The sequence below is a fragment of the Xenopus laevis genome, chromosome 7S (assembly GCF_017654675.1).
Source record: "Xenopus laevis strain J_2021 chromosome 7S, Xenopus_laevis_v10.1, whole genome shotgun sequence".
In the NCBI taxonomy this organism is placed as follows: Eukaryota; Metazoa; Chordata; class Amphibia; order Anura; family Pipidae; genus Xenopus; species Xenopus laevis.
Window position 1 is genome coordinate 71,342,446 of NC_054384.1, and position 15,123 is coordinate 71,357,568.

The window sequence follows — 15,123 nt, forward strand, 5'->3', positions numbered from 1 at the left end:
GTCAAACATCAGATCTAGTCCATGTAGCATCGACTGTTCCCTGATGTATAAGCCATTATTAACCATAATTAATTAACCACAATATTTTGGCAGTGTAGCCCTTCATTATGGTTATAGGATATGTAACTATGATGGTTGTAATGGTAAATTTCCCCTTTAAGTGTACTTTCAGCATGTAAGCAATTTTTCAATTGGTCTTTTTTTTATTATTAGTTTTTGAAATGTTTGCCTCCTTCGTCTTAAACATCTTTCCAGCTTTCAAGTGGAAGTCACTGACATAAAAGTATTGCTCCATGAGACGATTATCTTATTGCAACTTTTTGTTAGCTATCTTTCTATTCAGGCCCTTTCTTATTCATAATGAAGTCTCTTATTCAACCACTGCCTGACTGCTAGGGTAAACTGGACCCTAGCAACAGGATAGTTGCAGAACAAAAAACGAAATTATTAAAATAAAAACACATAAAATTTATAAAAATAGGAAAAAACGCAATTGCAAATCACTATATACATCCTACTAAAAATTAATTTATTTTAAAAGTAAACTCTGCCTTTAACTAAAAGATAAGAAAGCCATACTATCAGGCTCAATATTTAGCACATGTTGTATATTATGTAAAGCCAGAAAATTTTAACTGCAGTGTAGTGGGTATTCTTCAAAACTGATGCCGAAAGATACTTTACTGTAGGCCTTGACTTATGCCAAGGGGGCTTTAGCTCCTGCACTTCAACAGCAAAAATCCCTCTGCACACTATACAGGATCATCTTGTGTTGAAAATTATAAATAAACCAGACTTTGTTTGCTAGTCAGAGTTATGGGGCCTCATTTTACTATGTGTGGTCACAACAAATGTGCACATACATGTCCAGCCTTGTACACTTTAAAATGGGCCTTTATGCAGTGTCTACCAATGTAACATCAGCAACTGTCAATACTTCCATTGAATCTATTACTTGAAACTTAGGAAAAAAATGCAGCAAAGCACTTTAAGGTAATGTGTTGCACATTTATAGCTATTGGCACCTATATTATAGCATTACTGGAAAGTGCCACATTTTAGCCGTTTTGCCATGGGTACAACGAGGCAGCAATGAAAAACACAGTAAGGGATAATTTATTGCTGCACTGCTGCAAAAGCATATCTAGTTGGTTGCCTATGTGTCCCCTACCCCTCTTGTGTGCAGCACTATCAGCACTCTGTTTTGGGACACACAATTGACTTGCAGCAATTTTTTTACAGAATATGGAGGTTGCAATTGGTAGTAAAGTAGTGTCCCAGGATTATGGACAAACCATGAGAAAATAATTGCTAAAACAGCAAGGTAAAAGAAAGATATATACCAAGAGTAGATGCATAATGCTGGATTTCTTTCCGTTCCATTGATAAAATGTACACACATTTAAATGTAACAAAGAACATGGATCCAGAATGAAGATGAATACATGTACAACTACAGAATAATAATCTCACTTACTCATCCATTTCACTATCATTATCCTGGTTTTGTACCGAAGACATGGCATGTCTGAGAATATCTAAATGCTGAACAGGGGGAGAAAAGCAATTATATTATGGTCAGCATACAAAGCAAAATAGTTCAAAATTTGCATTATTATAAAGTGTTTTAGTTATTAATACTGTCATGGGAAAAATATGTTTTTTCAATATGGATCATTTTTCATATGCTCCAGCAGACTTCTGCACTGAAATCCTTTTTTTAAAAAGAGCAAATGGATTTTTTTAGATTAATTTTGAAATCTGACATAGGGCTAGACATGTTGTCAGTTTCCCAGGTGACTCCCAGTGACTTGTGCTCTGATAAACTTCAGTCACTCTTTACTTTTTTAACTTTGAATAAATGGGCCACTTAGTGCATATAAGCTTTATCAAACCTAAGTCAAAAACATTGCATGTGGTTTATTATACATTGGTTTCTGGTTTTTTTTTTTTTTTTTACTACTTTAATAAAACTAAAATTAGTGATATGGACAATAAAGGATACAGAACTGAAGACACATTAGGATTACCTAATAATAATGTAATGTACCTACCACAAAATTATAACTAGTCCACTTACGCACAGCAACTAATGTCCTTAGGTACAATACATGTAGAGCTGACTGAGGTCATACTTACTGGAACTGAAGCTCCATGTACTGAACTGGTGTATGCAGTAAGATCTTCCAGCCTGAGGGCCGGATCCACTCTAGGACTCACCCTAACTGTATCATCTCTTAGATCAATGTTGCTTTTTGCAATTTCTTCTTCTAAGTCCCTGTAGGAAAGACAGTAGGCCTTGTTTACAATGCAGTGTTCAAGGTGCACTGGGCCATTTTTTGTACTTTGTAGGCTGCATCCTTCACTGAACAACTTGCCACAGAACTCTGCGCTCTGAATCAGACCTTTGCCTTTCCTCAGTAACACAGTGCTGTATTGCTTAGGGGCAGGCGGGAAGAGGCATTTAGACATTCCCCTCCCACCCCCCTTCCTTGTATGCCAGTAGAGAAAAGCTGATGCCTTCCATTACCTGAATGTGTGTGTACTGACAGGAAAAGGAATAAGCATAAAGGCTGCCAATGGAACAACATTTCGCATGGAAATCAACTGTGTGTGTGGATGGGTTGATCACGTGCCTGTCACAGCACACACATTCTCACTACATATATATATATACCAGCAGAGAAATGACCCCCCTGTTATTAATCTTACATAGAAAACACACTTACAAATTTATAGAATCGATTCTTCTCTTCTCTTATACTTAGGAAATGAACGTGTACCTGACTTTATTCAGAAGCTGGGAGTACCGGCTCTGCAGTCGCTCCACCTCTGTCTCCAGTTCAGTTCTTTGGTTTTGCGTTTTTTCAAACTCATGTTGTGATTTCTGTATTAAATCTTGGAGCTGTTTTTGCTCAGCTACCAGGTCCTCCTGTATCTTGAGGTTTAGAGAAGAATGCTTCATTTCCTGTGTTTCAAGAGAAATAACAATAAAACATAATTCTGTTTCATTTCTGATTTTTAGAAGAATGTGGTAGCACAGTGGTAGCAGGCTGCGCATTCATCAGTACAATCAGTGGCTACTGAATTTAGGTTGATGGGTGTGGCTGCCTGATCATTATTGTATCAAAGGAGAAACTATTACAATCAAATGCATCAATCACGAGTTGAGTGACCGCCCAAACAACAATATAATTTAGGGACAATTGTGGAGTTTCCAAGCCAACACAGCAGAAAATACAAATCTGTTAAGCTGATCACTTAACCTTTTCCCCTCCAGGGAAACAATTAACCATGAAAGCAGGCCTAAATAGGATAAATTGCAGCAATAATTCTGTAATTATAATCTTTTTTTACCTGCTACATGTAGCCAGTTTCAAATGGCTCAAACAGATAGTCCTAAACTTATCTAAAATAGTAATTGTTAGATGCTTAGTGACTGCTTGTTGGTTATATGCAATGCAACACAAGAAATCACGGATCAGCCATGAAACAGTGAATCTTAGTGGCATCCTATTCTACATTAATAAGCTGGAAAAGTAATAAAAACTAAAAAAAATCATATTTCATTACACGGTGTTACTGTGTATTCTGACTATTAATCAGCATTGATGAGCAACATTGGCCTGTTGCTGTTAAAATTGCTAAATGTCGGTTTTAAGGCAAACAAAATGCAGAGCAAAATTCTAATAATGATATTACAATTTTTAAGCATTTTTTTTCCTAATGTAAAAAAAGAGCTAATTTTTTCCAGGTGAAACTCTAGTACAGATTTGTGAAAATGTTTGCAGCTGGGGAAATCCCGAATATTACAGAAAAACTAGCAGCCTTGCAGCACCAGAGTCTATACCAGATGTTACCTGACTGCTGTTTAAATACTTTATGATGTATATGCCTGCCAACAGCATCCTAGAATGCATTGAGCATATGCATGGTCGCAGTTTCCTATGAACAACATAGAAGGCACTGATCATTACCATTCTTGGACTTGAGAAAACACAGCAAATTCTATCCAAACTATTTCTTATTTCTTTTAAGTTCTCCTTTAATAATAAAGCATTATTGTGAAAAATCAAATAATTGTGTGGAAAAAAATGGATAGCTAGGGCATATTACAGGGGGTGGCATGTTTAATTATGAAATCAAGTAAACCAAGGAGCACAGAAATGGTGGGGAGGCTACTGTATCAGTTTAAAACAACATGATCTGTATAAGAAAGAGGCCAATGAAACCAATTGTATAGGCGCAGGTAAAAGAGAAGCACTGATTCACAGAATCTTCTATTTGTGGTCAGAGACCAGTGTAGTGTGAGAACTGGGACACAGTCAACGTTATAACAGACTATGGCAGCAATTCCTGGCTGCATTATTCCAACAAACCTTTAGGGACAGCCCCACTGAGTTCTATTTCTAACTAAGGAGATTGTGATCAACAAAGAAATGGGCTTAAATATAAATAAAGCTGTGTGTGACAAAGAGACAGAATCAAATTCATAATATAATATGAAATCCATTACTGAGCTCCCCTGCATTTGCCTGCTCTACATGCTTGAGCCTGATTTTAAGAGAGGGCAAGGGTGTGTTCATGTACTTGCACCTGTCCATTAGTAAATAAGCCAGTGTCTGAGGCTTTGTTTTTAAGGGAATAATGTTAATGATTTGATGATTTAACAGTGTAGCAAACAATTTTTGCTTCACTCAATTCAGACGCTAATTGAACCACAACATTTTCATTGACTTTAGGTTTTGCACTAGTTTAAATGCTGCGATGGCAATATTAAAAACTAGCAAGAATAATAAGCAAAAATGGAAATACTGCTCTCGCCTGTTGCCATAGAAACAAAGATTTTCATGAACAAGTGATCATTTATATACAACTGTTACAAGAGAGCCTAAACTGCTCATGATTTGGGTTATGTGATATATATATATATATAGATATATATAGATATATATATATATGCATTTCGTTTTTGAATAGAGACTGGCAAATGGTACTTGTATGGTGAACTAGGGTGTCAAGTATTTGCAGTTTAGTATCTCACGCGTTATCTTGTGGAAGACATAGGTTGAAAATATGACTTAATGATAACACGACTCCTACTCTAGGATTTACTGCTGTCCCAGCAGAAAGCTAGAGAAGACATTTCACATTAAACCATTGCTGAACTAAAGCTTAAAGGGATCCTGTCATCGGTTTTTTTTCAAAACGCATCAGTTAATAGTGCTACTCCAGCAGAATTCTCACTGAAATCCATTTTTCAAAAGAGCAAACAGATTGTTTTATATTCAATTTTGAAATCTGACATGGGGCTAGACATTTTATCAATTTCCCAGCTGCCCCTGGTCATGTGACTTGTGCCTGCACTTTAGGAGAGAAATGCTTTCTGGCAGGCTGCTGTTTTTCCTTCTCAATGTAACTGAATGTGTCTCAGTGGGACATGGGTTTTTACTATTGAGTGTTGTTCTTAGATCTACCAGGCAGTTGTTATCTTGTGTTAGGGAGCTGTTATCTGGTTACCTTCCCATTGTTCTTTTGTTTGGCTGCTGGGGGGGAAAGGGAGGGGGTGATATCACTCCAACTTGCAGTACAGCAGTAAAAAGTGATTGAAGTTTATCAGAGCACAAGTCACATGACTTGGGGCAGCTGGGAAATGTGTTTGCTCTTTTGAGAAATGGGTTTCAGTGCAGAATTCTGCTGGAGCAGCACTATTAACTGATTCATTTTTAATTTTTCCCATGACAGTATCCCTTTAAGGCTAGAAATGTTGTACATTATGTTTTGGGATGCAGTCCAAGGCAACCACAGTCATTTAGCAAGGATGATCTGTGACTCCAAATATACACAAGTAGCTCCCCATCTTCTTTTCTGCTGATTTACTGCACATGTTGTGTTGCTGTCACTTATTGAGCTTAGGGAACGGCTCACAATATTCAGTACACATGGACTATAAATGTCACAATATAAGGCTGATTAGTAATTAACAGATAATTACTACATGGCAGCACAGAAACCAGTGCATTTAGCATCAGAATTTGATAATCAGCCCAGTAGCATCAGCTTATATTACAGGCCAACCTGATTTTTGGCTTGATAATTTGCGACCCCTAAGCTTAGCTTCTCAATAGCTGCTCAGAGCCCACTGAGCATGTGAGTGTCGCAGACACTTTCCAAGATGGTGACCCCCTGTGATAAGTTTGAAGTCCTGGATCATTGCTGCTGTTGACAAGCTGAAACTTTAGTCTGGTGCAATACGTTCACTATATAAAATATGGCATTCTTAGCCATATTCATTTTTGGGGTTTAGTTCTTCTTTAAGCCAGACCAATAACCAGACTACAGTGTTGGAGGCCGTGATAAACTCCACTTTTACAGCCCTGGCCAATCAGTTGCACAGAGGTCTTCCATCTGTATATTCCTTAACACCCATACGGAAATATTAAACAAAATCATCATGAGGATGGTTGCATCTGCCTACCAGAAAGCATCTAGCTCAGGGGTGTTCAAACTATTAGCAACGAGGGCCAGGTTTGGTGAGGTGAAAATGTGTGGGAGCAGACAATTCAGCCTGAAATTCTTTGAACCATTAACATAATTTAACTAATTTAAACAAGGAATTGCGTAGCAGTAATATTTGGGCACATTAGTGAAATGATCTGCCATTTGGTCTATACTGCTGCCTGTGTGCTGAAGGTAACTAACAGAGGAATTTGGGCTGCAGCAAAGTCCAGTATTTAATTACTTCAATTAAGACACACATTCCAGGCCGAATTCTCAGAGGAAGCCCCTACTATTACAGAATGCACTCTTGAGAATTACCACCACAGGCTAAAGCTTTCCAAACCCCTCAGCTGGTTTTATGTACTCTTGAGAATTACCTCCGTAGGCCAGAGCTTTCCAAAACCCTCAGCTGATTTTATATCTTACTGCAAGGGACCCTATTGAACCTATTAGTCTCAAATGGGCCCAGGACCTAGTTAGATATGGGACATTGGGAAGCTTTACGAAAACAAATTCTTAAAATGTATATATATCTACAAGATGTTGATATTTCTATGTTAAAGTTTATTTGACTCCACCCAGGCTGGCACAAATGTATCTGGGCTATCCAAATGTAGGCTTAAAATGCAACTTAGATTAGGGCAATTACTTTCATGTCTTGGGACAAAATTTAGCAACTTTGGACTACAATACTTACTTCGGACACCTGCATTCTGTCTGCTGGGGCATACTGAGGTCTTCGCCTTGTTTTCCAGTGATAAACTATGCCTCTTATGTTGCACTAGCAATGCTATTGACTTGGAAAGCCACCAAGGACAAGAGAAGTAACAGTATACATTGTTGTGAATGAAGACAGAAAGGGACAATGGCAGCCTTCACTCATTAAGCTTCTTATATGCAAAAAGAGGCAGTTTCTAGTGCCATTCCCTTCTATGCAAGTTAAATTTCATTTATTCATGAGTTAAGGAGTCACCGGTAGGAGTATGGAGATACTTTCCTTTCAGGGCTATAGCTTGCAGGAGCATTTAATTACTAGGCTTGTGTATATACCTCTGTCCTTCTTGCAAGTTCCTTCTCTTTCTCTTCCATATTTTCCCTTCTCTGTCGGATATTCTCTTCCTGTATGTTCAGAGAGAGGTAATATTTACAAATGTTAAGGTGGTCTTTCACAGGCTGACTTTAAGGAGCATATTTATTAAGGGTCAAATTAAAAGGGAGTTATCCAAACTCGATTCTCGAGATTTATAATGCTCTGGCACTTTAAGAATTCAAATTCGACTATTCGCCACCTAAAACCTGCCGAATTGCTGTTTAAGTCAATGGGAGAGGTCCAGGGATCAATCTGGAGATGTTTGTAGCCTTCCTGACATTCTGACGGAGAAAAACTTGAATCGAGTTTGATCTAATTCGATTTGAGTTTTTGGGTTGTTTAAATTTGTCTGAATTGGAAAAATTCTATTTTATTAATACATTTCGATTAGTCAATTTTTGGAATCTATGGGAGTTCGACCCTTGATAAATGTGCCTCCAAATACTGTATATCTGACAGACTTAAATCAAAAAAGGGGGTTGTTGGTGCGCTTAGTTCGGTACGATCCCCCTTTACTGTCTTGACAACCTTAACGATCAGCTCTTACAGGAAAAGAAAAAGAGCTCTACACACTAATTATATATATATCAGTGATGACAATTCTGCATTTGGACACATCAACAATGAACCCACTGGAATGCAGGATGTTCTATTTGCTAAACCAAATCTGTGCATGTGTGACCAGCTTTAGGCAATTATGTAGCACAGGGTTGTCCAACTGGCTGCCCCCCTTGTGTGGCCCTCCACATGAAAGTCTGCCTGTTGTGTCTGTTTACCATGTGTAATCTTTAAAAAGTATCAGTACTGAGATTAACTGGCCCCTGCATTGTTTAAACCTCAAATTCAGAATAATCCCCTGTATTGTTCACACATGTAATCCCCCCTGCATTGTTCACATTTGTGACACCTCTATTGTTCACACCCCTAAAGACCTGTACTGTCCACACCTGAGACCCAAACTGAAACTGCCCACATTATTTACCTGTTCACACTTTATTCAAAGTGCTAATGGGGCACCAGCACTGTGTCACTGTATGTAGCACATCTTAGAGTGGTCCTGATGAGTTTCCCTGTCTCCTGCTCTGTTCTGTCTTCCCTGTGTGCCATACTCTGCCTCCCTATGCTCCTTGTGTGCCATACTCTGCCTCCCCTATGCTCCCTGTGTGTGCCATACTCTGTCTCCCCTATGCTTCCTGTGTGTGCCATACTTTGCCTGCTTTATGCTCCCTGTGTGTGCCATACTCTGTCTGCCCCATGCTACATGTGTGTGCCATACTCTGCCTGCCCCATGCTCCCTGCTGTGCCATACTCTGTCTGCTCCATGCTCCCTGGTGTGCCATACTCTGTCTACCCTATGTTCGCAATGCGTGCCATACTCTGCTCATCCTATACTCCCTGGGTGTGCCATTCTATGCATGCCCTATTCTCCTTGGGTGTGCCATACTCTGCCAGTGGGTGCCATACTCTGTCTTCCCTATGCTCCCTGTATGTGCCCTGCTCTGCCTGTGGAACAAAAGCCTGGTATTTGTTCTGGTTTTTTTTTAGCATTTGAAAATTATTGTTAGGGGCCCCTAAGGTGTTTAATCATGTTTTGGGGGTACTGTGTTATCCACAGGGGGGGAGGAGGTATATTGATTTAAGGGTATGTCTTAATATGACTTAACTTTTTTCACATATGAGTGGTATCCCTGCAGTGAGCACCAACCATTTGTTTTTTTGGTGTGTTATTAATGTGGACATGGTCTTGTGGTAACGTGGGTGTGGTTTAAAGAGTATGGTCTAAAACAGGGAGTTGCTAACACTGGCTTCCATTATCAGAACTCCACCATGTAGACCAGAAAAATTCCGGCCCTTGGTACTACAGAAGTTGGACAGCACTGATGTAACATGTAAATACCTAGTTAATCTCAAGTCTTCCTTTTCTATACGCCTTATTTTCTAGTCTTACCTGGCTGTCTAACTGTCCTGTTTTCTTCACTAGTTGATTCCTTCTAAATTCGAGGCTTTGCTCCAAGTCCTGCAGTTTGTTTTCCTGTAATGATTAATAAAAGTTATGAACAACAAAATAATAATCTAGAAACAGCACAAAGCTTTGCAAGGGAGAGTGATAGAAATGCAAAACTTATGACTGCCACCTTTTCCTGGTAGCTGTTTCGTCTCTCCTCTTGTTGCCTTTGCAGCTCCTGACGTTCAGTCTCTAGCTCCTCTTCATGAAGTCTCCTTATCTTTTCAAGTTGTTCTTGCAACCTCTTAAGCATTCGGGAACGTTGCGTCCTCTCCTTAGAATTTATTATATACAAAATATCATATATAGCATTGCAGTATTTTCAGGGGACCAGGAAAAAAAAAGTGTAAAATCCAGGTTTCAGGGAAATGCATTAAAGCAACTCAAGAATTGAAGAATACCAAGGATATAAGCACAGGAGTCTGTTTTACTTTGAAATACAATATTTACTGTATTATAGATAAGGGTTAAGCATTGCAGCATTAATGTTCCACTCTGGGGGCATGTGCAAGGCCTCTCATGTACAGCCTAAATATATTATAACAATAACATTCACAGAGGACAAAGAGCCATTTTGGAGAACACCAGGGCACAGTTGTGTCTAAAATCCAATGAACCCATAATTGAAATGCATTATCAATTTGTGGGACCACAAACATATGGTGTAAAATTTGGGAAAACCAAAAATCACGTATGTAAAATTGAGGTTTCACTGTAGCCTAAAGGGCTCATTTACAATGCCTCACGTAATATGCAAAGTGCAAAAAAAAAGATAAAAATTGGCTTTTTTGCACCTTTCCCACTACTACGGGCATAGTTTAAAAAGCCACAGGCCAAGTGAACTCCTGTGGTCAAAAAATCCTTTTATGTTTTTTTTATATCAAGTTCTTATCTCATTATGGGTCATTTACAACAACGGGGAGGGACTGAGTGCCACAGGGCAAGCCTCTCATCAATACAGTGTTGCCAAATGCAGGCAGTGTTGTATTCTTAGGGGTAGTCATATGTCTCTTTGCTACGAAACAGTGTGCAGAGGCCTGCATCAATTCTTTGATTGAGCAAAGAACACTATATTGTTTTTTGTGCTTTGCAAAGTAGTAGGGTACATATGATTAAATCTTTGGCCTATTTCAAAGGGACAAAAACAGGTATTGTTCCTTTTTCACACTGTAAAAGGAAATTATAAAAGCAAAACAAGATAAAAATGAAATAAAATTCTAAAGAAATTCAGAAGGTATTAAAAAAAAAAGATAATAAAGTAATAATAATAGATAATAAAAAAGAACTGCAATAAGAAATTGTTGTTTTGCAGTGTGGAAGGGCAACCCTTACCTCCTCTTCCAACTGGTCCCGCACCCTCTCAAGCTCCTGCTGGTGATCCTCCTTTAATCGTTCCAATTTCCTTTCATGGTCTCTCTGAACCTCCAGCCTTTTCTCCTGCAGTAGGTCACTCATCTACAGAATGGAAAATAGAGATTCAAGACTGGGTCAGGGATTAAAGGGATAATAAAGGGTTACTGCAGGATATTAAAGGAAGAGGAACACCAAAAAAAGAAGTGTTTTCAAGGCATGATAATATAATGTACTGTTGCCCTGCATAGGTAAAACTAGTGTGTTTGCTTCAGAAACACAATTATAGTTTATATAAACAAGCTGCTGTGTAGCCATGGGGGCAGCCATTCAAGCCCAGGATACACAGTAGATAACAGATAAGTTCTTAAGAATCCCATTGTATACTAAAGAGCTTATCTGTTATCTGCTGTGTATCCTGTGCTTGAATTGCTGCCCCTGTGGCTACACAGCAGCTTGTTTATATGCATTATTGTAGAGTTTCTGAAGCAAACACACCAGGTTTACCAGTGCAACAAAAACAGTATATTATAGTTTCATTACTTATCCTTATGCTGTTATGCTGTTGCTAGAAATCTGTTATTATGAACCGTACATCTTTTTCAAAGTCCATCAGCTGTAACATTTTGTTGTTGGAATGACTTAGCTCACTGAAGGTCTGTGCTTCCTTTTGCTGGAGCCTTAAATTCTGAAGTTCAGACACAGTCTATGAGAAGGAAAAGGTAATGTCAGAATAGAAATCATAGAGAAGATGTAAACTAAAAAAAAAAAGAGAACATAAAATATTTTGGCTAATTTACTTGGAAAATGGAAAACAGCACAGAACTTGCAAAATCTTCTCTACGTAGTACATGTAGTGGGCCACTTCCCATCAGTAAACCTATTACAGGACAGTTGGAACAGCACCACTAATTAGATATGTTTAAAATGCCTTTATTGAACGCTTAGGGTCCTAAGTGTGCAATAAAGGCATTTTATCTAATTAGCGGTGCTGTTCCAACTGTCCTGCAATTATTTACTAAAAACATTATCTAGTGTATTCCACTGAGATCCAATGAAGAAAATATGGGACATACTGTAGAAAAAAAGAAATACAAAAAATGGGCCCAACAATCCTGCTTGTGTTATTCAGGGCAATGACAGGTCTGTTTTCTCTAAAATAGAGTTCAGAGGCCTGTGGAATTTCTGCAATAGAGAAAGGTATAACACTACCTTTCTCTATTGCAGAAATGCCACAGGCCTCTGAGCTCTATTTAAGAGAAAACAGACCTGCCATTGCCCTGAATAATACAATCCTGATTGCTTTCAACAGTGTTGTATTAATGAAAGCTATGAGGGGGTGAACTCCCCTTCCGTCCCCTAATTTTCATGTAATTCAGGTGCATGGACACAGGCCACAATGGGGCTCAGAGGGTAATGACAGGGCTGGATGTGGTCTGTACCTTGTGCCAAATTTTTAGATCTGGTGCAAGGTACAGCCAGATCAGAGGTAGAAATGCTTGCTGAATGAGCACTCTTGACTACTATGTCACTGTACCATTAGAATATATATATATATATATATATATATATATATATATATATAGAGTTCAAGAGGACCCGCACACCTTGGTTAGTGAACCAAAAATTTCTTTATTTTTCAAACTTGTGCATCGGATGCACAAGTTTGAAAAATAAAGAAATTTTTGGTTCACTAACCAAGGTGTGCGGGTCCTCTTGAACTCTACATAAATACTTTGACCCAGCACCCACGTTCATGGAAGACTGGTTTAGAGTGCAAGCGTCTGATTCAGGTTATATATATATATATATATATATATATATATATATATATATATATATATATATATATATATATATATATATATATATATATATATATATATATATATATATATATATATATATATATATTTATTTATTTATGTGATGGCTGTGGGTTTTTAAAATACAAAAATATGGCAATGACTCTAAGGCAGAAAAGAAGAGAAAGGCTAGAAAAGAATTTCTAATCTGGGGGTATACGTGAACATTAAAGGTATGGCAATTGAATGAAGTGGCATATACAAGGAATAGATCATTTTCATACCTGTTGATGGTTTTGTTCGGCTTCAGCTTTTAAGTTTTCAAGTTCCTGTGCATGCTGTTTCTCAAGGGCCTCTAATGCCTACAAGGTAGAAAAACAGGTCAGATGAGTAATAAATTATGCTAATTTGAATTAAGTTTACCAATATAATTTACATGATATAAAGATCTGTGCAGTCTGTTATGTGCTGGCCAATCAACTAATCTTGAGGCTCAAATTGGGCACAATTGCTATGCCACAAACGATATCTATATACTTTAAAAAGACTAATAGGAAACATAAAGCCTATGCATAAATAAATGCTTTTACTAAACAAACAAATTATCTAATTTACATATTTACATATTTATGACCTATGTGACCACACTTGTACAGATTTTAATAATAGTTGGTACATTATTGACTGAATAAATTGGAAAAACATGCATTAACATGTAAACCATCCAATAAATTACAAAGAAAATGCCAGTGTGGATGCACTGATTGTAAAGAAAGATGAGAAATGAAGTGGTGAGATAGCACAAATGAATTCCCTTACTTCCTTCATTTCCTGTTTGAGTTTCTGTCTCATTTCATCAAGAGCAGCATCTTTCTCCTTATCCAATAGCATTTTTTCTTCCCTTATTGCTTCCTCGATATCTGGCTTCATTTTTTCTTTTATAGCAGCTTTCTCATGTAGAATAATTTCTTCCTGGGACTTCTCAAATTGTTTCATGGTATACTTCCGTTCTTCTTCAAGCTCATTCATCCGTAGCCTGCAATCAGTCATTGAAAACAAGGATGAGCAGTTGCATGCTAAAGGGCTCATAGTTTTCCCATATTATCAGTATCAGTGTATTTACCACCAGCTAAATACATCTGCCACAACGAAGACAAATTACCATCTGCTCTGATACACCATGCAAAACGTGTGGCATGCAGTTTTCTTACTGGATCTCTGTGCATATGGCATCACTTACATTCTGCAGCATCAATAATTATAATTAATAATAATAATTAATGGGTTGTGGGTGTACATGCAGCTCTCTAGGGGAACTATGGAACTACCAGCAGATAAACGCTGACATAAATTCAAGGGCTCTACTGGGTCTTTTGGTTCCCGTACTTGTACTAAGTGCTAGTGCTTTTGTGAATAGCATCAAAACGTGTCAGTTTTAGCACTCAGAACTTGCCCTTGCATTTGTAAATTTGCCCATGAATCTCAGGTGCAAGAAATAATATAGAGCACCTGCATTATTGCATGTCTGTATTCCAATGTTTGTGGTGAACTGAAAAGTTAAAATGAGTTAAAAGTGGAAATTAAAAATGAAAATTAGATAGGTGCACAAAGGTCCTATACATTTCAGCAACTGTTTTTGTTGAGATAATACTTTAACATGCGAAGTATATCACATCTTTATAGGTAGTTACGCATAGCAAGAAAAGGGGGTCTATTGTGGACTGAGCTGCTCATGAGAAATGCCTATAACAGCCATGCACTTGCAAGCAACCATTTTCATTTCCCCAGTGATAATCCAAAACCCCAGTCATAATACATATGCTGGGGGTAAATGTATTAGCTATCACTTATACTTAAAGAAGCTACAAATTCAAACACCAAACTTAAATGGATATAAATCATCTAAGCCTTAGAGGGAGGATTTTTGACTTCTGGATTAGAGGAAAACAAATAAAAATGATGTGCAGCCTCCCTGTTAAACATCCCCTGACCTTAGCTTCTCCTGTTCTTCCTCTTGCTCCATCTCAAGCTCTTTTTCAAGTCTTAGGAGCCTCTGCTTCTGTGCTGCTCGCATCTCAGTCTCCTCCTCCTGCATCTGCTTGTCTAGGCATTCATCTAATGCCCTGCAGAAATTACAAATAGCATAATGTGAATTTAAGTCCAAAAACAATCAATACTTACTTATCAGAAGTAACCTACTGCTACTTTTCCTAGTGTATTGAAGGCAGTCCTAACAAAATCCAACAAAGGGAAACTCCTGTGACAACTTTGAAAGCCTGAATCATTACTAATCGAGAGATGCTGAACCTTTAGGTTGGTTCAGTATATAAAAGATGGCATTTCTAGCAATATTCGTTTTATGGGCTTAATTC

At 37.9% G+C, this 15,123-nt stretch overlaps 1 protein-coding gene across 7 annotated transcripts in view; it reads right to left on the reverse strand.

The window, feature by feature from the left end:
• Nucleotides 1-15,123, reverse strand: part of LOC108697590 (centrosomal protein of 164 kDa) — a 56,866-nt gene that overhangs the window by 13,307 nt on the left and 28,436 nt on the right. For all 7 annotated transcript variants that reach the window (XM_018227761.2, XM_041571377.1, XM_041571376.1 and 4 more), the window contains 11 exons: nucleotides 14,743-14,874; nucleotides 13,571-13,787; nucleotides 13,036-13,113; nucleotides 11,542-11,652; nucleotides 10,929-11,051; nucleotides 9,727-9,870; nucleotides 9,540-9,623; nucleotides 7,552-7,620; nucleotides 2,784-2,968; nucleotides 2,140-2,278; nucleotides 1,478-1,545 (listed from right to left, as the gene is read on the reverse strand). In XM_018227761.2, coding sequence (XP_018083250.1) covers nucleotides 1,478-1,545; nucleotides 2,140-2,278; nucleotides 2,784-2,968; nucleotides 7,552-7,620; nucleotides 9,540-9,623; nucleotides 9,727-9,870; nucleotides 10,929-11,051; nucleotides 11,542-11,652; nucleotides 13,036-13,113; nucleotides 13,571-13,787; nucleotides 14,743-14,874 — 1,350 coding nt within the window. The remainder of the gene's footprint in view (nucleotides 1-1,477; nucleotides 1,546-2,139; nucleotides 2,279-2,783; nucleotides 2,969-7,551; nucleotides 7,621-9,539; nucleotides 9,624-9,726; nucleotides 9,871-10,928; nucleotides 11,052-11,541; nucleotides 11,653-13,035; nucleotides 13,114-13,570; nucleotides 13,788-14,742; nucleotides 14,875-15,123) is intronic.